General features: G+C 38.7%; 1 protein-coding gene across 1 annotated transcript; it reads right to left on the bottom strand.

Annotated features, from left to right (window-relative positions):
* Window positions 1-2,572: 2,572 nt before the first annotated feature.
* On the bottom strand, window positions 2,573-23,565 carry SERPINB11 (serpin family B member 11). The gene is made up of 8 exons (XM_004745606.3): window positions 23,529-23,565; window positions 18,074-18,258; window positions 17,003-17,062; window positions 15,792-15,920; window positions 14,979-15,096; window positions 6,623-6,765; window positions 5,552-5,707; window positions 2,573-3,471 (listed from the first exon to the last, which is right to left on the bottom strand). The coding sequence occupies exons 2-8, from the start codon at window positions 18,239-18,241 to the stop codon at window positions 3,034-3,036; spliced, it is 1,212 nt and encodes a 403-aa protein (XP_004745663.1). The 5' UTR covers window positions 18,242-18,258; window positions 23,529-23,565; the 3' UTR covers window positions 2,573-3,033.
* Between the last annotated feature and the right edge of the window lie 2,770 nt (window positions 23,566-26,335).

Raw genomic sequence — 26,335 nt, 5'->3', positions numbered from 1 at the left:
ACCCAAGAGAAGTTTGACATTCTATGCCCCACTGATGCACAATGACTCAGATTCTGGTTTGATGTTATTTAGTGCTTCCCTGTGCACTGAGTTATGGATGTAAATGTGGTTAGGAAAGCAGCAATTCTCTCTGAGTCACTGTGACATTGTATATACCAAACACTCATCTGGAGGCTCAGTGTTCTTGAAATAAGAAGGGGAAAAAAAGACCACTGGCAAACTAAGAAGAGCTTTTAAGTATAAAAGGGACTAAAACTGATAGAAATGAAAACGAAAGACTATCAGAAAATATCTAAGAAAAAAGTAGAGAATTTTTTGTTTTTGAAATCCAGGTAAAGGAGATCTTCCTCCCTACTTCTTTTTTTTTTTTTTTCAATCACTAATCTTTACGTTTTTTGGAGTGATTTTAGGTTTATAGAAAAATTAAGCAAAAAGACTTCCCACCTACCTCCTTTGCTGTTCCTCCCAATTTCCCCATCATTAACATCCGGCATTAATGTCATACATTTGTTACAGTAATCAGTGAGCCAATACTGTTGTTGTTATATTTATTATTATTATTATTATTATTATTAGTTAAATTGATAATTAATTAGATACATTGTTATTAACTAAAATCCATAGTTTACTTTAGGAGTCATTCCTTGTGCTGTACATCCTATGTGATTAGACAGATGTATAAGGACATGTCTTCTCCAGTGTGGTGTCATATTGAATAGTTTCAAGGCTGTAAGTGATGGACTCGGGTTGTTGTCCTGTCTTGGCTGTTGAGAATAATGCTGCAATGAACATGGGAGTGCAGATATCTCTTCCATATACTGGTTTCATTTTCATTGGATATGTAACTCAGAAATGGGATTGCTGGATCATACAGCAGTCCTATGTTTAATTTTCTGAGGAAACTTTGTACTGCGGTCTGTAATGGCTGAACCAATTTACATTCTCACTGACAGTGCAGAAGTTTTCTTTTTATTTATATCTCTTCCAATACTTGTCCTCTCTTTCCTTTTCCTAAGAAGTATGAGGTGATACCTCATTGTGGCTTTGATTTGCATTTCCCTGATGATTAGTGATGTTGAGCATCTCTGCACACATCTATTGGCCATTTGGATGTCTTCGTTGGAGAAATTTCTATCCAGGTCCCATATATATACATACACACACATATATATACATATATATATAGTATGTATTTTTTTTACACATAAAATTAGCTCTTTGAAGAGTGAAAATAGCTGTGCTCTCCCCATCCCAGGCTGGGTGCCCTAAAAAGCTCTTGGCTCCATCCTATAAAGAGGCTCAGGATCCTGACTATAGCACCCCTCCCAGCTGTGCTTTTGGAGGCTGATTAAGTCGCTGTTTCTCTGAGCCCTCCTTTCCGAGCCCAGGACTCACACTAGTGTTTCTGAAGGCCCCTCTGTGAGAAGTATTCCCTGCTTTGACTCTAAATGATGACCATACGCTCAGTTCCCATTCCTTCAAGAGGACTCTGGGGTTCTATGACTGCAGCCTGGGAGTAGGCAGTCATTCTGAGTCTTTTCAACAGATGGAGGCTGCCACATGAGTGCCAAGCAGCTCGGCTATGGTCACACCCAAGGTGCTTGGTCCAAGTGATACCTCCATGCTCCTGCATAGCCCATGCCAGGTTCATGTCAAAGGGCCCAGCATTTACTGGACTGGTTCCATTTTCTGTCTCTTCAGGATGTTTAAAATGAGAAGTAGATGCCAAGAGACAACTCTTATTTTTCTCCACCCATCACTGTTGCTTCAAGTCTCTCCACTGTACCACAGCTAAACACTCCTGTGCCTGAGGACCACTGGGGTGTTCTGTGAAGTAGGCCAAAGTGGCTTATAAAGGATCACTAGGAGAGCACAAACAGCAAGACAGCTACTTTATAACATCTTTATTATTTGAGAGTAAAGTCAGCCCCTTCTTTCAGTGCCCTGATGGGAAAGAAAAGCTATCGTCAGCTGCCACCCCTGCCAATGGTAAAAGAGGGTGTCCCAGCATCTCAGGAGGGAAGCACTGGCTGATTTTGGACTGCCTCTTTCAAGATCAGGTTAGGGAAGGGAGAATTGAGGGGATCCTCTGCTTTGCTCACATCTCTAAGAGAGTTCTGGAAGGAAGTACTTACCAAGAGGGCACCGAGAAAGCAGTAAATATATCATGGCCATTATTATCTGATTACTACCTCGTGTCATGTCGGATAGAAAACAAGAAGGACTTCTCTTTAAGAAGTTTTTTCAAATGTTTTAAATAAAAGTCCTTTTTTAATAAAAATCTGATTTCTGGTTTTTGCTACTCTGCACTATAACTCACTGCATTATTGAAAAAAGAAAGAGGGAGGGAAGGAGAGAGAGAAAGGGAAGGAGAAAGGAGGGAAGGAAGGAGAGAGAAAACGAGTGAAGCAAAGACGCAAGGAACAAAGGAAGGGGGAGAGAGAGGCAAAGAGAAAATCTATTATTCAAAAGGCTGAAAATATTTGACCAAAAATCCCATGAAAATGTTCACTCAATCAGACTTCTCCTTATTTAGTCTGCCTTTATAAGTCATTTAATTGCTGTGGTCTATTAAAAATCTTTGAAGAATTGAAAGCATTTTATGTATTTATTATAGCAAATACAGAATTTTGAAGTAAAATTCATGATCCATCTATACATACAAGAAAAATTACAATATTTAAAAATCCCATCAAAGTTGAAGCCCTGAAATTGGTTTTCTGAAGGTAGTAGATTGGTCACTTATTCAAGAGGTCATGGATATATACAAGTCAAACAAATTGAACCCTTTCAAATTAGTCTCATTGACTTGATTATGTCACCCAGATAACACTTAAATGAGGCTCCAAAGACAAGAGAACTAGAGGATCTTTTTTGTAAATGTTCTTCCATGATTTCCATAATCTTAAGGTTCACCAATCCAAGGTATAAGTTGAGAGAGACCATAAGCCCATTTTGCAGATGAGCAAAGTGAGGTACAGAGGTGTGGGGGGATGAACTGCTTTTCGTCATGGGTTTGTCCCTGCACCTCCTCTAGGACTCTGCACCTTGCTCAAGCCTGTTTGTTTCGGGAGAGGCAAGCTTGCCACAGAAGAGGATGGTGTTGGTATGGCTGTGCCTTATGAAGAACAAGAACGGGTGGTTTGCCAGGAACTGAGTCCGGATGGGGAGTCTTTTCACGAGGAAGCTGTCCCCAGTGGCTGCTGCCGCCTCGGTGCCCTCTTCGCTGACATCCACATATGACTTGTGGATGACCTTTGATAAATACAGGCCATCAAGCGGTGATATTCCAGAAAGATCTGCTTTGATCTCGCTGAAGATATCTGTCATGCCTAGAGAATTTAGCAGGGAATTTAGCTCATACTGGACTTCAAGCCTGAATCTGGGGATGTGTACTTCAACTTCCCTCTCCACCATGTTAGCAGAGCTGGTCCACTCGTAAAATGTCTTCATGTTCAACTGCTTCTCTATCTGAGAGACAAAACACAGATGAGTCCGCATGAGCCAAACACATACTCTCTGTATTAAATGCTGTCTGTTTTATAAGTCCCAGTGTGAATGATTCAATGTATTGCTTGCTTTCTTTTCTACTTTGAAAATGTGCTCCAGTCCCATCTGGAAAAAAGTAACAGAATCTTACACTCAGTCACATCTTCCCTGTTCTACTATCTTTTATCCACGTTTTCTAATTCAAGGTCTCAAATGTGTATCCTACAGTCTTCTGCTTTATTTCCCTCAGCATGTAGGCCTCACCTACACTCCCTCTCTGGCCTCTGGAGTCCTTGCGTGTCCTGGGTGAATTCACCACTCCCTCTTGGTTCCCAAACGTGAAACATTTCGCTGCACCCTCTATTATGAACTTTGGATTCTGTGACGCCAACATCCACTCGCTCTGCTCTGCTTCCCCCCCTCCTCCGCTACACCCCTGAAGCTCAGCTCTACACGCCCCTTCATGCTCCCACCTAGCCATGCAGCCTCACATCCCACTTGTCATCCTCCCCCCCAGTGCCATAACCTTGTGTAAGCTCTCCCCTTGGGCATTTGAAACCCTCCAGCCAGCCCTCCCCACAGCTCCAAAATGGCATCTAAGACCCCATCGTTTGACCATGAAAGTTGAAAACTTTGGGCCACCTGTTCTCCATCCTGACGATATACCATCAGGTATAAAGTAAAGGTGGTTTTTCTTCCTAACTGTCTTCTCCTTCATCCTCATCTTCCCTCATCCAAGTTACCATGACTTCATGATATAAATCCACTTTGGGCCTCAGGCCTCTAGGGCATTTGCATGTGCTCTCTGCTCTGGTTAGAACAACAGAGTACTCTTGTTCCACTTACTCAACTTCCACTCTTCCAGTGAGGCACTGAGATTATCCTAGGAGCCTTCCCGAGTTCCTCATTCTCTACTCTCTCTGCTTACATGAGACTTTCACCAGAGTTTATCATGGCACTTGTTATGTGATATTTGTAACTCTGTATTTTGAAACCACACATTTGTCTGTGTTCTAGAACCCACTAGAATTCTCAACATAGAGTAAACAATGTTTGGTACGGAATGAATAAATGAACAAATAAATGAATGTATCACAAGCTGATAAAGACCACTTCTGAACTGCTTCCAAAATGCTATCTGCCTCCAAATAATTCCCCACGGCAGCTCACCACAGGCAACCAGAGGTCCAAGCCCCTCTGAATTGGCCACACCAGTATCACACCTGCTCTCATGGCCATGGCCATGCTTCTCTTCCTAGAGATCCAAATGCATACATCCCAACTCAGGTGTTTCAAGAAGCCTTCCCTAACCCCCACCCGTTTGCCATACTGTTTAATCTCCAGCAGGCACTTCCTTCCTGACTTAGAAACCCCTGACTGTGGCCATCCCAGCTGTGGGCATAGCTCAGCTTCCCCAAGATCCCAGAAGCACGGCTGGTCTCCTAAGAAACTGTTTGTCACTCCAGCAGAACACTGGGAAGACCCAGCAAGGCCGGGGTAGAAGTGTAGTCACTCGGATCAGTGGCTTGCGTGTTTCTGTGCCGGGCAGCGTTGGCTGCAGCCAGGGATAGGGGGTTAGACCCAAACTCCTGCCACCACCATGTCCTGTTCTCAGTGGCTGTGGCACTCATTTCCCCCACAAAACCAGGATGCTAATAAGAGTGGCTAGCTCAAGCATGTCATAACTGGGCTGGAAAAACTGCTCCTGAGAGGGAAGATGGCGTAATCAGACTTCTGTGGCCTAAGACCCTAAGTCGCATTACAATTTCATTACTACGGAATGATGTTTCTCAGGTGTCAAGTAACCAGTAGGTGTGGTACTTGTACAAGATGGCACTTTTGCCTCCTTGTGCCCTCTTGGGTGTAAGAATAAATTATTCCCCCAAAATACACTGTCCTGAAGGCAGGGACCAGGGTCCCCCTCCCTCTCACAGCCCCTGGGGCAATCCCACTGAACCCAGAGTGTGACTGAATTAGGGACTGAGCACACTGTCACAGGGTACACATATATGGCGGGGGGATTCAAGCACACATGCGTACTCTGCACATTAGCATTCTTTACCTGTTCTAGACTGGCCGTGCCTACTGGAAGCAGAATAATCATGCTTAGTTTGTTGTTAACATAAGGCAGCTCGAGAACTTGCATCTGCGGATCCTTTATGAAGGCTAATTTGTATGTTCCAGTTTGATACATCATTTCCACAAACACACTTTTACCCTATTTTTTAAAAAGAGGTTGTAATTAGGTAGAATAGTTACATATATGCTTGTACATGCATATATACTGATTCTTTTGCCTAATATGAATATCTGCATTAACACTGAAGGCATAGATGGGGCGCCTGGGTGGCTCAGTCATTAAGCATCTGTCTCCCGCTCAGGTCATGAATCAGGGTCCTGGGATCCAGCCCCACACTGGGCTCCCTGTTCGGCAGGAAGCCTGCTTCTCCCTCTCTCACTCCCTCTGTTTGTGTTCCCTCTCTTGCTGTGTGTGTCTCTCTCTCAAATAAATAAAATAAAATAAAATAAAAAACACTAAAGGCATGGGGAAAATATAAACAATAAAGTAACCCTTTATTACTTCCCTTTGCAAAGGTTGTTTTTTATTTTAAAATAAGCCATTGTTAGAGCCTAACTAGCTCAAATGATATATACAATTATCTGTATATAAAATACATATGTATAGTAATATATATAATAACAATAATGTTTTCTCAAAACAAAGCCAACATTACCACCTAAAGTGATTTGTATGGAAAAATAACATCATAGGATCATTTTCTTTTTTAATCCAATTGGAGACTGTCTAGGAGAAAAACCGTATAGATAGTTTTATTGTGCTGAGATAATAACCACAGCATATGTGGAGAGAATGCGTGGATAGGGGAAGAGTGAGGAGAGAGCAGGCTCTCTTCTCTGCAGGATGGCTCCAGTGTCCAAAGGCTCCAGTTAGGTGCCCTGTGAGAAAGGTTACTGTCACCTCATGAGGAAAAATGAAAATAAAATTCATAAAAAAACACAAAGAAACCTATGGAAACCTAAACCAGTATTTTCACTAAAACTTTCTAAATTGTCCTTAAATGATTATTGCATTCTTTGGAAATTGTCATTAGTCTGAAAACAAAATACTTACCTCACTCAGCTGAAAAGGGCTTTTAATTGTCTCTCTTTCCTGAAACTTATTTTGCCATTGTCCTTTGAAATATATGGCGTTCACCAGGACCATTACACAAGAAGGGTCGATTGTTCCCTTTCCAAAGAGGTTTGTGACTTTTCCTTATAATAATAATAAAAAAAAAACCCAGATAATGTATTTGGATTTGAACTTGGGTTTATTAATAACAGAGTTGAATAGTGACTAGAAATTTGGAACCATTTCTTTTTTAAGGTCAGTTATAAATTTGAGAGGCCGGGAGAACTACTTTATCTCCTGGCCATCAAGACTATCCTTGTCAAATGAAGTTTATGTCCAAGAATTGAATATTTTGTCATTTCTAATCAGAAGATGGCATCTAGGGAGTACTTAGTATACTAACTAATGATCAACTTGTCTTATACCTAGTTATACCCAATGCTTTTCTATACATTACTGCTTATTTAAAAAATATTAATAATCTCTTATGGCTTCCTTCTAATATTTATCAGGCTTTATACTTGCCAACACCTCACCACACCTAAATATTTTAAGTATTCAAAAGATCATTCTTACAATGTCCTAGCAATTAGTGTATTTCAAGTATATACCAAGACTTAAAGTAAATACATACCTGAAAATCAGAATTTATACAAAATATACAATCAGCTATACCAATTGGATTGAACACCAAGCCTTCTTGGTGCACTCTGGTGCACTGCAATTTATAAAACATTTTTGGAATATAATCTTACAATTGGAAACATAGGGACATCCAGAACATTAGACTCTAAGCTTAATTTTTCCACTATTGTTCTAATTAAATTAACAGATCTGAAAAATCTGTAGACATTTCTAAGCATTTTCCAACTTAATACAAAGAACTGAATAAATACATATTAACCTGCTCATCTATTACTAAGCTTGAATAACATCAATCCACCAATCAAGAAAATACTGTTGAGAGTTTATCACTGGTAAGTGAAATAATAAGATACAAATATGTTAGAAATGTGGTCTTTAATTCTCAGAAAAGTATTTATATCACTGACATGTTCCTCATAAATGCAATTAGCTCTAATACTTTAATGTTAATACTTTATTTCACCCTAATTTTGTTACTCAATAAATCTAATTCTCTCCTATATGAAGGAATATGATTGTCTACATTCTTAAACCTCAGAAACTATTAGTACAATGATAACATGGCACAACCACGCAGAGACAGATTATTTCAACATGGTAATTGGTACATCTCTAGTTGGGTAGATATAGCCTAAGGACAGAAAGAACTGAAAAAAATATCTTAAGATACTGTTATATTTTATTAGTATTCTTGCTTTGAGACCATACTTATGTTAAATGATGTGATTTTGAAATAATTTTGGTGGCACTGGAATCTGGAATTTTTGACACAAGATAAAAGAGAAATAGATAAAAAAAGGGGGCGTGAAGTAAAAATCCTATGAATCTGTATTTGAACTGGTCATATCAGTAAGAAATTATGCTATATTTCATCTAAAATATATATATATGAATATATATATATATATATGTTATATATTCACTGAGAAGTCCTATAAACAATAACCAAGCCAGTTTCAATGGGTACTCTTGTACCCAGATTTATGGTCTCTAAGTATCATTACTCATTAAAATGATTCAGGATCCCCTTGAGAAGTAAGTAATTCTAGGTCAAGAGCAGGACATGAGCCTGGAACCCTGGTCAAATTGAAAAGTGAGAAAGCAATCAAATTCTGCAGGGTAGTGTTGAAAGAACTTAGGAGCCAATATAAAGACATGACTCCTGACTAAAAGGGGCAAATAAATTGAAACATCTCAAAATGTTTAAAATTAGGATACTTAAAAACAGAACTCAGTGGCTGGGGCACCTGGGTGGTAAAGTTGGTTGAGCAACGGACTCCTGGTTTTGGTTTAAAGAATGATCTCAGGATTGTGAGATCAAGCCCCACATCAGGCTCTATACTCAGTGCACAGTTTGCTTAAGACTCTTTCCCTCTCTCCCCTGCCTTCCCCTCTTTCTCAAATAAATTAATAAGTCTTAAAAAAAAAATAAAACTCTATCTTTGAAGGGTGCTAGAAGGAATAAAAAGTAGTTTTGAGGGATGCCTGGGTGGCTCAGTTGGTTAAGCTGCTGCCTTCAGCTCAGGTCATGATTCCAGCGTCCTGGGATTGAGTCCCACATTGGGCTCCTTGCTCAGCGGGAGCCTGCTTCTCCGTCTGCCTCTGCCTGCCACTCTGTCTGCCTGTGCTCACTCTGACAAATAAATAAATAAATAAAATTTTTAAAAAAAAGTAGTTTTGAAACTGGTATTAAAGAGAAAGAATTCAGTATTCTTTTTTTGTTTTTCTCATATGAACTGTACTTAGAATAACCAAATAATTTATGAGGAGAAGTTTCTCATATAGAAATATTCCAGTTTATAAAGAAGGTATGCAAAAATTAGAATACTGCAACTTTATAACTCCTAATGAAATAATGGACCTAGGCAATTATCATCAAAGGATACTAACATCATAAAAAAGGGAGTGCACCCAGACATTATTTCTTTCCTGATGGAAACACAGCACCTCCATGAAGCATATTTGTCAAAAGTAAAAAACAAACACATAAGCAAAAACCACTAGAATCTTAACAAGTTTCTAGGTCTAATTTCCAACTTATGAGAAATATAACAACAGAGGAAATTATTAAATGACATTTCAAGGTGTAGTCATCATCACCTAGACTACAAGAAAATGCAGGCAAATATTTGTTTCCTTCAGTGAATTTTCTGTAAGAAAGAAAAGGTGTGGAAATTAATAAAAAATCAAAAGAGAAATTATTAAAATATCAAAAAAGTTGTAAAGAGATGTCTTCAGGCAATAAGAATGCAGTTTATGACAGATCAACATCCCTGGCAAGAACTATAAGGAAAGCTGAATACATTTTTTTTTTAAATTCTACACTGGGTTGTTTCTGAAGCAACTGCTAATATCTATGCACCTAATAACACAGCTTCAAAAAATGCACAGCAAAACTGCACATAACACAAAGGAGAAACAGAAAAATCCACAATCATAGTGGAAGATTTTGATACAGCTTTTTCTGTAAATGATTAAAAAAAAAAAAAAGCAGACAAAAAACTAAGCAAGGGTATGCAAACACAAAGTTGGCCTGATAAAATTAAATATCTCTACCAGCAATAAAATTAAATATCTCTACCAGGGATGCCTGGGTGGCTCAGTTGGTTAAGGTACTGCCTTTTACTGAGCCCGGGTTCCTGGGATTGAGCCCTTTATCAGGCTCCTTGCTCAGCAGGGAGCCTGCTTCTCTCTCTGCTTCTGCCTGCCACTCTGCCTACTTGTACACACACTCTCTCTTTCTCTCTCTCTCTGACAAATAAATAAATAAAATCTTTTTAATAAATAAATAAATAGATAGATAAGATATCTCTCCCAATAAGTAAAGAATAGACATTATCTTTATGTGCACATGAAAATTTTACCAAAATCAGAACATGTTTTGCTGTAAAAAGTCTCAATAAATTTCAAATAATTGAACTACTATGTTCTTTGACTACAAAAGAACTGAAATAAAAATTAGTAACTAAAAAACAACTAGAAAATTTCCAAATTTTTGGAAATAGAGCACCTTTAAATAACCCATGATTCAGAGAAGAAACCTCAATGAAAATTAAAAAACATTTTGAACTGAGTAATAATGTAAATAAAGTAAATGGAAAACTGTGAATGGAGTTAAAGTGACACCTAAAAGGAAATCCATTGTCTCAAATATGTACATTAAAAAAGAAAGATCTGAAAATCAATTATTCATCTCAAGAAACTAGAAAAAGAATAGCAACTTAATACCAAGATAGTAAAAATAAGGAAATAAATGATAATCACAAATATTAAGGTAATAAAAAATCTATATTAGAGAAAATAGAAATCAATTCTTTGAAAAGACTAAAAAACTATAAATCTATAATAAGGCTAATTAAGATAAAGAAAAAATTCAAGTTTATATTTCCAGGAATAAAAGACAATATTATATATCCAAAAGTCATAAAGAAGATAATATAAGGCTATTATGAGCAATTTTATGATAATACAGATGAAAATTTAGATAAAATGGACATATTTCTTGAAAGAAAATTCAAAAACTTACACACACACAAAAAGAAAATATAAGTAGACCTCTATATGCTAGAGAAACCAAATCTCTAAATTTTCCCACATAGAAAACACCAGGCACAGAGGGTCACCAGTGAATTCTTCCAAACATTTAAAGGAGAAAAATGCACACTAACCTCACATAAACTCTTTCTTGGAAATTAGAAAAAGAGCAGAAACATTTGCCAACTAGTTTCATGAAGTGAGTATAACTTTGTACCTGAACTGACAAGAATATTTCAATAAACAAAAACTAAGTTCAAATTCTTTCATGAGCACCGGTGTAAAATTTCTAAGGAAAATATTAAGAAATCAAACTCAGTGATATACAAAAAGTGCAATATACCATGACCAAGTTTGGTTTATCTTAGGACTAAAAGGTTGGTTTAACACTAAAAAAATCTATTAATGTAATGCACTATGCACTAAATTAGCATAATAAAGGAGAATCATAGCTCATAGATATAGAAAAGGCTTTAATATAATGTGGTTAGTCATTTGTCTCAAAAATTCTTAGAAAAACAGAAATAAAAAGAAACTTCCTTAATCTGAAAAAAATGTTCACAAAAATACCTGCAACAGGGGTACCTGGATGGCTCAGTGAGCCTCTACCTTTAGCTCACGTCGTGATCTCATGGCCCTGAGATAGAGCCCCGCAGCTGGCTCTCTGCTCTGTGGGAAGCCTGCTTCCCCCTCTCTCTCTGCCTGCCTCTCTGCCTACTTGTGATCTCTGTCTATCCAATAAATAAATAAAATCTTTTTTTAAAAATCTGCAACAAACATTACACTTAAATTTTTATTATTAAAACCATTCAGTAACAAGATATAAATCCAGAAACAAGATATAACATAAGGATGCCCAGTATTAGTACTTCTATTCAACAGCAGGCACTAACCAGTAAGAAAAGAAGAAAGGTTGAAGAGGAAATGATTGTATTTATAGAAAATCTGAAATAATATATAAACTAGAATTAAGAGAATTCAGCAAAGTTAATATACAGAAGTCAATTATATATTTCTACATCAACAACATATAAAATTTGAAATAATTGATACTAGTTAAAATTTAGTAAACACTTCAAATATCTGAAAACCATTTGTCAAAATACATATAAGACATTAAATAGAGAAATACAGAAAGTCATTGAAAAAAATTAAAGAGGCCCTAAATAAACAGAAGTAAACTTCATGGAAATGAATTAGAAGCTGAATATTATAAACACACCCATTCTCTCCAAATCTATAGATTCAATATATATCATTCCAAATAAAATTTCAACCAGTATATTTAACAAAAGCTGATAAGTTGACTTTAAAAAAGGTGTATGGATTCCATTTATGGTGAAATCATATGGAAGTTGCCTGTCTCAGTCTGACTTATTTCACTCAGCATTAATACCTTCTGGGCCATCCGTGTTGTCACAAATGGCATGACCTCGTCCCTTTTTATGACTGCATAAAACAACAACAAATGAATAAACAAACAAAGAGCAGGATCAGACCTATGAATACAAAGAACAAACTGATGGTTTCCAGAGGAGAGGCAGAGGGAGAAAGAGGCTTCCACTTATGCAATGAATAAGTCAAGAGAATAAAAAGCAGCATAAGGAATACAGTCAAGGATACGGTAATAGCAAGGAATTGGGACAAATGGTAGCTATACTTGTGGTGGACATAGCAGAGCATAATGTATAAACTTAAATCACTATGTTGTAAACTTGCAACTAATGTTAACATTGTTAACAACTATATTCAACTATATTCAAATAAAATGAATATGGAATGCAAAAGACCAAGAAGCTAAGTCAAGGCAGCCCCAGAAGAGGATTAACATTGAACTTAACACTTCTGGTTATTAAGATGTATTGTAAAGCCACCATAATTGTGGTATTTTTGTGAGAATAGACAGATGGAGTACACTAAACCCAGAAACAGACCCACACATATATGGTCATCTAACTTATGATAAAGTTTACATTGCCATGTAATGGTGAAAGGATCCTCTTCCCCTATGTCAGCTAGATGTCCATATGGAGTGGAATGAGGTTTGGTTTTTTTTTAAAATGAATCTTGACTGTAGTGAAACAATAAAGGCTCTAGTAGATAACGTATAAAAGTATTTTCATGAGCTAGGAGTAGACAAAGGTTTATTTAAAAGTAATGCTAAGGTACTGACTCTAAAGGAAAAGATTGGTAAATCTTACTCCTTTCAAATTAAAAACTTCTATTCATCAAAGGCACCATTAAGGAAAGATACAAAATGGTAGAAATTACTTGCAACACATGTATTCAGTAACTCCTACTAAAAATGCATAAGAAAAAAACAGACAAACCATCCCTACCTATGGGCAAAAGATTCAAATAGGCACTTTACAAAGGAAGATAGGAAGTGTATGAAAAATGTCCAATGATGTCATTCATAAAGGAAATGTAAATTAAAATTAAACTAACTACAATGACTAAAGTTAATAAGACTAACACATGTTGGCACAGTTGAGGGATAAATAAAACTCTCATTCATTGCTTGGGCAAGTATATTGGCAAACCACCTTAGAAAACCGATGTCTACTAAAATTGAATATATATATATATACCTATGATCAGCAATTCCATTCCAAGGTGTCCATCCAAAAAAATTACATACGATATATGTACCAAAAGATGTGTATCAAAATGCTTATAGTAGTGCTATTCGTAAGAGACCCAAACTAAAAATGTCCCAGTGTTCATTAAGACTCAGTAGAATGGATAAATATATTAGGTATTTTCAGAGAACAAAACTGGTATCAGTGAAAATGAGCAAATCATGCCAACCTGTAGTCCACATGGATGACTCTCACAAATAAAATGTTAACCTAAAAAAATCCTAAATATATGCTTTATGATTCTAATTACATGAAATATTTAAATAGGCACAACTAATATACAGTAAAGAAGTTAGAGAAGTCTTAATGTTTGGCAATAGGGTGGGTTAGTTTCTGGGAGGGGACACAAGAGCAGCCGTGGAGTGTGCCCTTCTATTTCTCTGACTTGGCAGAGGGGGAGGGAGGTTACCTGAGGGCATTCACTTCTGTGATTATTTTCTTTGTGATGATTCAACTGAACAGCAAACATAGAATGTGTGAATTTCTCTATATTTATTTCAATGAAAAAAGTTTAATTCAAACATCAAGACGTAAGAAACATACTGACCAACTGCGATGTATAAATGTTATTTGGGTCCTGATTCAAACAAAAAAAGAGACAATTGATGGAATACAAAAACTCACTGCCTATTTCTTAATATTAAATAATTATTTTTAAATTTATAGATTAAATAATGGTGCCGTGGTATTTTCTTTTTTCTTTTTTTTTTTTTTTTAACCTATAATGTATTATTAGCCCCAGGGGTACAGGTCTGTGAATCATCAGGCTTACACACTTCACAGCACTCACCACAGCACATACCCTCCCCAGTGGCCATAACCCTCTCGTTACCCCTCGACCCACCCCCCCAACCCCGGCAACCCTCAGTTTGTTTTGTGAGATTAAGAGTCTCTTGTGATTTGTCTCCCTCCCCATCCCATCTTATGCAGGGGTATTTTCTTTTAAATAACTTATATTTTTGAAAGGAAACAACCTGAAAAAAAGATAAAAAGATGGTTTCTGGACTCTGTCCTGGAAGAGGTAAGGGGAAAAGCGCGAGGGTATAGCTGTTAGATTGGCTTTAGGTGATAAATCCTGCAACTGAGTGACGGGTCAATGAGGATCCGTTATAGTATTCTCTCCACTTGTTTCTCTTTAAATCTTTCCTTAACTGGATATTTTTAAATAATGAAATGGACACATCTTTAAATCTCAACATTTAACCTGCCAATTTTTTTTAAAAATTGATAATTAGAAGGTTTATTTTAAAATCGTGAAAGATTTAAATTTAACTAAATTTAATTGCAGAATGTACAACACTTCTGTGAAGTAGAAATAGTGTTCTTATTCTCAGAGTCACTGAGCTTAGCTTCTAATTAGGACAAAGGACTGTAAAGGATATTTACAAATATTCCAAAATACTCCATTTCCTCCATTCTTGACCTGCTTAGGTTGGGTCCAGGACTTCACTCAGCTTCCTTGTTAGCGCTGACTCAGGCAGCCTATCCAAACAGTGCAAATAAAGTTTGGAGACACATGTGGGACTTATTCTTACCATTAGTTTTACTTTCAACCCAAGCATTAATAGTTTTCCTCGTTTCTTCTGGAGACTGTTCAAAATCAACAGTTTGTGGTATGGCTTGATAGAATTTCTTAGAACAAGTTAAATATTGCTGTAAAAGAAAGAGCAATCAGGCAAAAAATAGTGTAAGGGAAGCCAAAGTCTACTGCTCTGTGTTTTCTAAAATCTACAACACAGAGACAAAAGCAGTTCGTGTGTGTACGTCTGCAAGAAAGCAAAATCCATATGTACTTAATCTTAATAAAACAAATGGATTTAAACAAATCAAAAAGCTCTCCAAAAGGAATGTTCAGAAATGTTTGGTTGTTTCTTCTGTCATATCATTGACATTTTTCATTCTAAAACACTCGAAGCACAAAGGCAAGCTGCAGTACTCTGATCTCTCGAAGCCGACAAATGGGAGTTACCGCCCCACAGTCTAGATTGGAAAACTGAGATCTAGAGTGATTACCCAAGTAAGGACCAGAGTGAGTACATTTTGCTTGTTTGAGGTCTAATGGGGAGCCAGGTCTCCCCATGGCATGTGTGAGTGTGTATCTGTAATTCTTCCCTGAACTTGCTTCTTGGGCAACTTTGGTGGTTTGGGGGGAAATAAAATTTTTATGTGATATTTCACAACTTTAAATGAGAGTTTGGCAAAACCATTTCACTGAAACTCTAAGTCAGCTCAAATTTAATCTCTTAAAGATGAATGTCACGCGGCTCTTCCTGCTCTTTACTTATTTTATGGTGTGATAGTTAGAGGATGCCGAGACAGCATTGGCCCAGCATTCCATATGAACGTACCTGATGGAACACCATTGCCTTTGTCCCGTAGAGTCTGTTGGCCATGCTGAGGGTATAGTTAGAGTCTGGCTGGTTGATTTGAGAGATTAAGACTCCAAACTCTGAATGAATCCTTCCAGCTTGGCTGCACTGAAGCATCAGTAAACAAAGAATGGAGTATTAAGTTGCTTGATTTCTTGCCATCAGAGGGTTATACATACATGAAAACAGTAAGTAGAGAGCAAGATGACTGCCTCTGAATAAAAGCGTAGAGAATACGAACAAACAAGGAGTTGGAGAGTTGAAGTCATGTTCCTTCTCTAGATTTCCTCTAGCACAATAATCTCAGCACGCTGTGACCTTACTCACAGATTGTATGCAGAATTGTAAGCTATTGCAAAACACATAAGCAATTGCTGGCCTCAGTGGGTTAATCCAAAAGCACCAGTTTTCAAAAAGAGATCCCAATGGGTCTTCACTGAACAGACCTTACTCACCCATCACAGGAGCAATTCTGTTAGACCTACAGCTCTGAAGCATCAATTCTGTTAGACCTACAGCTCTGAAGCATCTGAACTCAAGGACATTATAGCTGTACACCTTCATTCCCTAAAGAAAAGTTTCCCAAACTACAAGCTTCAATTCCTCACAGGTGGAGTTCTGTGAAGCAAGTATTCTGTGAACCTATATGCATTCACGTGTTTTCTCAATCACGATGAAACACAACCATCTTCATATGTGAATTCTATACAATTTCACTTTCAAAAGGAATTCTCCTACTAGAAAAGAGCAGGTATCATGGTCCCAGGCAATGTAGGCTGGGCAACATCAGGCCCTGTTTTCCTGGGGACTAACTATAAGGTAAAGCATCAGTGTCCTTTCTCAGTGCCCCCACTGAAAAAAATCTACCACTCCATAGATGAGGCTGGCAGACTCAAATCCATATGGAGATATAGGGCACAGTCCATAAAAGAACAGAAAGTTGGAGCAAGGATGACCCTAAATGGTATGATAAAATCTGAGGGACTTTATCAGCATTGTTGACATTATTATCATTATGTAAACTCTATAGGCCATAGCGATTATCGGGAAGACCAAAGGAGTGGATCAAGGGAGACACGGCTAAGTCCCTTAAGGGCCGAAGAGAGGCTGTTACTCAACCCCTGCACTATAATCTCTTGGTGCTCTTATGTTAAAGAGCATTTGAGAGCACAGCAATGATATTATCATACCTTAGCTGAGTCCCTGAACTCTGGTTTTAATGACTCTGAAGTATGATCAAAGTGAAGCACCTAGAAAAGAAAAACAGGGATCGACGGGCATCAAAAGCAACATACAGTCTATAAATGTGGATATTTACAAGTGTCTGTTTCTCCGTTTCAGATAAAGACCAACAGTAACAGCTAACATTCAGTCATATTCTTAGTACTGAACTCAGCCTCCACATCTTACTGAGCCCTCTCAACTGAGCTTTAGAAGTGGACAGGATCATCTCGTTTCACGCTTGGGAAATGAGCTCGAGAGATGTTCCCTGACAACCATCTGCCAGTCTTCAGGGACGGAGCTGTTGTCCACGAGGCTCTTCTGCCCCCTCCCACCAGTCTCGGGCCATTCACTAGGACAGTGACCATCTGGGGTTCATGTAAAACATTACATGGTGTCCCAGTACAATACCTATTTTGAGAGCAAGAAAATCATGAAATTGCATCCAAATATGGAGTAAAGAAATAAAGGGCAAACAATAATATCGTATGTGAGTCCTCTAGGAGTAGTTAAGTGATGTTTATCGAGATTTTCCATAGTAATTAAAAATATTTAAATGGAAAAATCACTGTATATCAGCCTATGTAACCTGAAAAGTCACCCCTTTTCTCTCAGTCTCTCTCAGCTTCCCCCTCTGTAAAAGGGAGATACTAACCCCTACCTGCTACACAGGGCTCCTATGAGCTTCAAATGTCCTCATGAATATTTTTAAAAACTTGAGAGCTTTTAAAGTGTCATTAAGGTTTATGTACCTCACATATGTTCTCTGTCATTTATGAATCTTGAAAAAGTAAACTGCAGAAATGAAAGCATGAGAGCACCGAAGGGAAGGGACTGTGTTATATGCGTTATGATATTTGTATTATCACTATTGCATTATTTAAGCCATTATTCATTTTAAGAAATACGATTTTCCCAAACGTTTCTCCTTTCACAAGACGGCAGAATTTCCTTGGTATAAGGATGTGAGCATCTGGCTGACCCACAGGGGTACACAGAAGTCCTCTACGTTACAGGGAAATCTTAGCTGTGTTCCATACCTTTTCCATCTGCCCTGCACTGTTTCCTCTGGCACCAAGGAGGACCATACTTAGAGCATAGAGCAGGCTCAGTGGGGAAAAGAAGATGTTATCTCCCACGTTGTTACTGTTCAACTCTTTGAACACATCAAGGCAAAATTCAACATTTGCTGTGCTGAGGGAATCCATTTTATGCCCAGCACTACCTGAGAACAGATGGGAGAAAAAAATCCAAGAATATTACTTGGAAACACAGATAATCTATGGGGTTCAGTTACTTAATTTCATGAATTTAAGAGTCTGGGCACACTGTTTCATGAAAAATTACATATTCTAGTTTTCGAGAAATCTGTAAATGACAGAGGTGGGGATTAGTTGCAGATTCTAATGAATAAAGATTCTGTTCCTTTCGACCAGTAGTTCAAAGCTGTCTCACTACAATTTGTGTACATTTAAAGTTGTTTGCCACAAAAGAGCAGAAGGAATTAGGTTCTTGTGTTCTTACCGTCCATACCATCAGACTCCCCCCGCCCCATCCTGGAATTTGCACAGAAAAATTCTCAAGCTTGGACACCTGGGTGGCTCGGTCAGTTAAGCATCTGTCTTCAGCTTGGGTCATGATCTCGGGGCCCTGGGATTGAGCCCTGAATCAGGCTCCCAGCTCAGCGGAGAGTCTGCTTCTCCGTCTCCTTCTGCCTCTGTCCCCCACTCTGCACTCTCTCTCTCTCTCTCTCAAATAAATAAAATGTTAAAAATAAAAGAAGAAGAAAAATTTTCAAGTTACACAAGCTCAGCCAAATAATATGCTGTCCCACTAGACAGTCTACCTTCACAGCCTCATAGGAGGAGAACACCTTTCTATTTCCAGATACCTTCAAATTCTCCCTAGATGGCTCAGTAAAAAAACTGAATGCCTGCTGTTCAGCTCTTCCCTTCCCTTCTTCTTTGCTAAGAAAACACAGATCTCATGAAGCAACTTCCACTTAGCCATGTACTTCAGAGAAGGCTTCTCACCTTCATGCCTGCTCCATGCCCCAGAAGCAAGACTTGACTGGCTAAAGCCAATTGAGATAATTCTCTATCCCACATTAGTGACTAATTAGGTACAGACTTGGTGTTATAAGAAGAAATTGTGAGGTTATAATGTACAGCATGGTGACCACAGTTAATAATACAGTAATGTGTAGTACAAAGTTGGGGCGAGTAGATCTTAAGCATTCTCACCAAAGGAAAAGAAAAAATAAACAGTTAACTATGTAAGGTGAAGAATGTAATCTTGGGAAACATTCCCCAATGTTGATGTGTATAAAATCATTACATTGTACCCTTTAAATATATAATATTTGTCAATTAATCCTCACTCAAGTTTGGGGGGAAATAAATAGAATTTTAAAGATCTGAAGGTGCCAGGATTTTTGCCAGTAAGGACAAAAGTCAGAGCTTCTAGAAGAGGCCTCCCTTTGATAAAAGATTCACGGGGGAAGCCAGCCCTCTCTTTCTCAGAGCTGTTTTGTCTTCACATGACTACTGTCAGGACAGCTATTGTGTGACTGTGACGCAGCCAGCCCAAGGGTAAGTCAGATGGCAGAGTGAAAAGGAGGACAGAACTGAGTAGACGGATTGACTGAGTAGACGGATTAACTGAGTAGATGGATTAACTGAGTAGATGGATTGACTGAGTAGATGGATTAACTGAGTAGACGGATTAACTGAGTAGACAGATTAACTGAGTAGATGGATTAACTGAGTAGACGGATTAACTGAGTAGACAGATTAACTGGTCCTGGATCTGTACTGCCGTGGGAGTTCTTGTCGTGTAAGATGATGTTTCCTTATACTTTAACTCGTTTTGACTGAATGTTCTGTTACTTGCAGGATTTCTTTCAGGATTTCTTTATACACCATGTCTGCTAGAACCAATTAGCCTACCTACCTCACACTCACACATTTCTAGCCCAGCTACATTTTTTCCCTCATTTAGTGCCCCAGCGATATGGAACAAATTCATTCCTCTTCCTCTCATCTTCTAGATAATAGCTGTGCACTCTTGTAGAACCCAAGTCTAGACCTATATTCTCCAGGCTATTATGACAGACAGCCAGGCTATTATCGCCACCTGGGTATATTTATTTTAGTTACTAACTTGCCTTGTTTTCAGACAGTACATATCTGAGCTGAGCTCACTGGAAGTGTGTTCTCTGGGGTGTGACACTGTTGGGTTACTGATTTAGGCGTTAGTGACACACCTGTCACTAAAACATAGGGCTTTGCACCTTATGAGCCAAACAAAGCCAAGGCCTAGGGTGAAGGCCTCAGATCTGGGGCAGGGAGGAGAGTGCCCAGCTCAGCACCTCTCAGGCAGAGAGAGACTGAAAGGAAACATGTCACTCATGGACTTTCAAAATAATAACCCACCAAATTTATATGGCAAAAAAATGGTGATGACACATCCCTATAACTGAAGTTGGTTCTCCTAAAATAATCATTAAGGACTAGACGCTGCCTATTCCATTCATCAGACCAGACCACCCAGCATAGTATAACAGAGCCTAGAAGTTATATTATAATAAGCCTGGACTGTAAGGTACATAACACAAAAGTTTTACTAATCTTATTTAATGAAAATATTAGCATATACCTTTAATAGAACTCCGTTCTTCAAGTTAATTGTAATAGAGTTCTCTGTAACAGGTCTAATAATAATAACATCCTTGAAAGTTTTTTTTTTGTTGCTTTAATAAGAAACTGATTTTGGTCCAATAATGAAGCATGTCCAAACCTTACTCTCTTCATACTGCATTCTGCATTTCAGTATATAGAGTTAGCTAATGGGGTCAGGATCTAGAACGCAATTTCAGATTCAGAAGTAAATGTAAACTTTATTCTTCTTAAATCTATGTCACATTGTCATTATAAAAAGCCTGCCTTTACAGAAGAGTTAAGTAGCCCTACAGTTAGGGAGGCACCTAGGGAAAGGATGCGGGGATATACTGATAGATCACCTATGTGAGCCATGCCCTCTTACATTATATTTTTTATTTTTTAAAGACTTTTTAAAAATTATTTTTGCAAAAGAGAGAGAGAGCATGAGCAGGGGGAGAGGCAGAGGGAGAAGCAGACTCACCACTGAGCCGGGAGCCTGATGCCGTCTTGACCCCAACACCCCGAGATCATGAGCTGAGCCGAAGGCAGTCCCCCAACCAACTGAGCCACCCAGGCATCCTATGCACTCTTCTATTATTAATCTGTTTGTTTCTTTCTTCTTTTTTAACCACAAGCATAGAGGACTGAAGTAATCATACCCCTTGGTTTTCTTCGCACAGCCATCATTGGGCCACAGTTCTCTTCTTTGCTTATTGACTTCAACCCAATTCATTTCTTTTCTCCTCCATCTCCACAGACAACACTTATCATTTGTTTAAAGCATGTTCTTTTATTTACATGTGTCCTTAAAAATGTTTCCTTATTTTATGCATTTTTCATTTTCATAAATGTGCTTACATTAAATAATTTATTTTTCACTGAGTACTACATTTTTAAGACTCATCCAGGTTTCTCTGGAAACATCCTCTGTTGTTTGTAAGTACTGTGTCTTTCTGCTTCCACATTTTGCCTATCCACTCCCCAGAGGCAGACACCCAAATGGACTCCTCCTCTACACCATCAGCAAAAGAGCTATGATGGGCATCAATACACACACACCCCTTTACACAAGATTACTTTGTAAAGGAAATGACTGAATTGCAAATTTCATGTATGTGCCAAGCACTGCATACATTATTCAGAATGTAAGTCCTACAAAATGGATCATGTAACCCCAGTTTTGAAGACAAGACAATGAGGGTTTGGGAATTCACACACTGTAAGTGGGGGAGCCAGGATTTGAACACCAACCCCTCTGCTCTGAAATCCATGCTCTTTCCACTTGCCATTGGATACTACTCAGATAATAAGCTTTAGTTTAGGTAAAATGGTTTTATTTTTATGGCATCACCATTATTATCCCTATTTTATAAGGATACCATCTTACCAGAAAAATTAAGAAACTTAGCCTAAGATACGAGGTATCAATAGGTTTACTCTAATAGTTAATGCTTATTAAAATATGGTATTATTTTCCTCACTTCGCAATAAGATCTTCTAGTTCTTCAAGCATTTAATTCATAGCACCAAGAAGAAAAGCTTTAGGTTTAGGTTTTTCTCAAAAATTACTGGGAATATATCCTATGAATTAATGCATGACCTTTGGTATTTGGCACATTTATTTGCAAGACAGAGTTTTCACTATCATTAACCTAACTCTTAAGAGCTCTACTTTCATCATCCATTTTCTGAAATTTCACCCTTTTGGCTGTTAGCACAACAGAGTATCCACGTTAATCTTGTGTTCAGTGGATTTTATGCAATAACCTTAATTGACTGTTTCCTCTAGACCTGAGTGGTTGTCTTTGTGAGACACTGACACACAAATGTGTGGATGAATATACAGATTCTTATTCACTGAATAGGTTAGTCTTCCTCACTAGACTTAGCACTCCTTGAGGGCAGGGAAAACCTATCCGTGAAATGATCCATGTCTTGCACAATCACGCAATAATGGATATGCATTAGAGAAATCAACAGTATAAATATTTTACAATTTCTAGTCTAACTTCTAGTCTAATTTATGCAGTTGGTTTAAGAAAAGAGGACACCATGAAAGACGTAAGTCCCAAGTCACACAGAGCCTTACTGCAGATGCACAGACCCATGGAAGGACTCTGAAGTGAGCTCCCAAAGAAGGAAGGGGAATGGCAGAAAATTTCTTTTAGTGTACACTTCTGTCTGCTTTCAGACACAGAAAAATCCCTCCCAAGCAAAAGGAATGTGTCATCTGGAAGCTCTCATGGGAGAAAAACAGTAAAAGGATGCCCAAGGCTGCAGCCCTTCCAGGTTAAGAAGGAGGATTTCTAGAAAAAAAGAACTATTCAGGAAATGTGAGGAAGAAACGTATCTTAAAGGGGGATACTGTCACTAAATATTGCAAGAGAACAGAACATTGTAAGGCATTCTTTCCAACATGTCTAGTTATCAATAAGACCACTGCAGTGCGGCCAAGGTCTTCTGAGGAACTAAGAAAAGTCTCAGCACACAGAGGCCAGAGCCATGTGTAGCAAGCTCTGCTCTAAATAAGGCTTATTAGTAAGTAGAAAATATCAACAGAGATCTATTTTGCTAAACAAATGAGAGGTTTGAAAATTAAGTCAGCCTGCCTCAAGGATTTAAAAAATGTACACCATCAATGTTAATGTATTAACAAACATGTTAATATATTCATCAAGAGATCAGCAAAAGCCACACTCAATCAAAGAATAATCTTCATGCTCATTTGGTTCATTACACACCTGTCCAACTGCCGTATTCTACTACTCTTATCTGCTCCTCTGAGACAACAAGCATAGCTAAAATAATGAAGTACAGAAATACTTCTCTTTACCTTTTTTGCTTTCCAGGGTGCAGTGGACAATTTGGCAGGTGTGATGTGAGTTGTGTCCCTGAAGAGGAAATATAAAGGCTTCACTTTTGCCCCTCCCTTTCCATTGTGTCCTTAGTGATTCAGCTCTACATCCGCCTGGAAGAAAGGACAGCCCTGAGACGGAACTCCCTCTAAAGGCCACCCAGAGCTGCCCTGCATCCAGGAGACTCTTGAGATGGCCAGCGCTTTCTGGAGACGTGCCCAGTTCTTCCCTGCAAATGAGGACACATTTACAAACCTAATCTCTATTCAAGAAAATAAGCTGTCTTTCTAAAAAGAGCAAATGGGAAACATTCAAGTTGGCAACACCATATTCAAAATTCCAAAGATTGCTGTTTCAGCATGGATGGCAGAGACAGTGATTCAACAGGAAAGATCCCAGCTGTGACAGAAACACTCTAGCCATGACGGGTGCTTCCTGGCCTGAGGCCCATTCACCCCAAGACTTTCTGAGCTCCCTTGCATGGAGTATGTTTTTGTGAGGAGCTTCTGCTCACAGGTAATTCCTATCCCATAAAAAGGATTTAACAATGAGCTCAATCGGGACTTATTCTGTGGTTTCTGTTTAAAAGCTTGGTAGGAGCAGCAAGCCACCCCTACCTAAAGTGAGTTCAGTGCTATGATTCAGCACCATGCAAGAAAGATTATAGATTAGGGGTAGACATTAAAGCTGGAGACAAAAAAAAAAAAAAAATGTGTGGGCTGTGCAGTAGCCAGAATCAGCACTATGAGACAAGCCTAGTTTCCCAGAGGCAATTCTTGCCCATGTAATACACAGCCCAGCCTCCCCAGGGGGAGACTATTGCCAGACATAAACTATGATGGCAGACTACACTGCACTTATGATAACAGAAAGTCCTTTTGGCTAGTGATTTTCCTGCATATTGTGTGTGCAGTACATTCTCTTCTAGTCAAAACTCAACCATTCTAGGGATACCTGGCTGGCTCAGTTAGAATACGAGACTCTTAATCCCAAGGTGGTGAGTTCGAGCCTGACAATAGGTGTAGAGATCATTTAAAAAAAAGAAATCTTAATGAAACAAGATGGGATTGGGAGGGAGACAAACCATAAGTGACTCTTAATCTCACAAAACAAACTGAGGGTTGCTGGGGGGAGGGGGGCTGGGAGAAGGGGGGTGGGGTTATGGACATTGGGGAGGGTATGTGCTTTGGTGAGTGCTGTGAAGTGTGTAAACCTGGCGATTCACAGACCTGTACCCCTGGGGATAAAAATATATTACATGTTTATAAAAAATAAAAAATTAAAAATTAAACTAAAAAGAAAAAAGAAATCTTAAACACACACATACACACACACCCTCAACTACTGTGAAAGACACAAGAACCAGAGGAAGTATATTTAAAATTACGGCCCTAATATTCATTATGCCCATAAGATTCACGTAAAAAACAATTGTATATATACAACTAATCATACAGAACTAAGAAGAGTGCTAAATCGTCCAGTCATTTTTGGGGGGTTTTGTGGTAGGGGTGGTTTTTTTGCTCAGAGCAAGTGCTTTCCAATGTGAGCTCCTTCTGACTAGAGGCTTCCATCACTTAGAAGTTTTGTATCCATGGTTAGAACTAATCCTCTACCTTGTCAGCTTATTTTCATCTCCTTTCAGAGCTAGTAAAAAAAAAAAAAAAGCCTAATTTTCTTAGCTTTTTTGCTATCTAAGAATTGAACTGATTAAAGCAGATCTTTTTCACCCTTAGTCTATATGGAAACCCTGTTATTTTCCCCACTAGAGAAGTTCTTACACTCCACTCAATCTTTCCTTCCAGGTGGAAGGACACCCAGTAACATAACACTGTTTGCCTCTCCCTACTCTCTCTCATCCCCTGGAGTCTCATCCCCTGGAGTCTCTGAAAGCAGAGCCATAGACAAAGTCTTGCAGGCCTGGAATCAATGAAGGAAATGATCTCAAGGAATAGAAGAGAAAAGTGGTACAGGAAAAGAGGGAAAGCTAATACAATGAGGTAGACACTGGTACCTGATGCCATGAACCTTCTAAAATGTATCTTAGAACTGTCTACACAGAGGAAAAACGAGGGAAGCATCTACTCTACCAGCCTTCATCCCCCCGGTCAAAGGTGACCTCGTGTGTGCAAACTCGGGTTGTACTTGTACACATGCCAAGTATGCCTATCCCTGCCAAAGCATCAGAAAGCCCTGGAACTAGAAGCAATACAGGAACAAGGTATTTCCAGGTTGCAATGTACAAAGGCATTCAAACCCTGTGCAGAACTGACAGGCTCACTAGCCACTGGATTAGGAAGTGGGGTGACAGCATGTAAAGTGGCCACAACAGGTGGCCAACACATCTAATTCATGACATTGCCTGTGGGTAGGTTTAGGAGAAAAGCTGCCAGTTTCCTCGTGGGGGTGCTAGCTATCCAAAGGAAGTGCACACTCTGATCTTCTCCTCCTACCCCAGGTTCCTCTTGGGGCAGTGTCCCACATTGAGGGTCCAGTAATTTCTATGATTAGGTTGCACGTCTGTCTAATTCTTCAGCCCAGAATTAGAATCCATTGCTGGCTCATATCTAATCCTGTCTTTCAACCTATCTTGACCTGTAATAAATATTTTATTCTCCATCTGCCTGAATTCTTCAACTTTCTCTCAATATTTCTCAGGACTCGGGTGAAGTAAGAGTGTTATTTATCGGACCTCTTAGCCTAGGACAGTTAGCACGGGCTGGAGAGCAGAGTACATGCTAGACTTCGGTCCCCGGCTACTCCCTCACGTTGGGCGGGCCATCTT

This window comes from Mustela putorius, unplaced genomic scaffold (genome assembly GCF_011764305.1).
Source record: "Mustela putorius furo isolate JIRA1106 unplaced genomic scaffold, ASM1176430v1.1 tig00003858_pilon_pilon_pilon, whole genome shotgun sequence".
NCBI classification, from domain to species: domain Eukaryota; kingdom Metazoa; phylum Chordata; class Mammalia; order Carnivora; family Mustelidae; genus Mustela; species Mustela putorius.
Note: the sequence above shows the minus strand (reverse complement) of the source record. Positions and strands in the feature narration are given on the sequence as shown.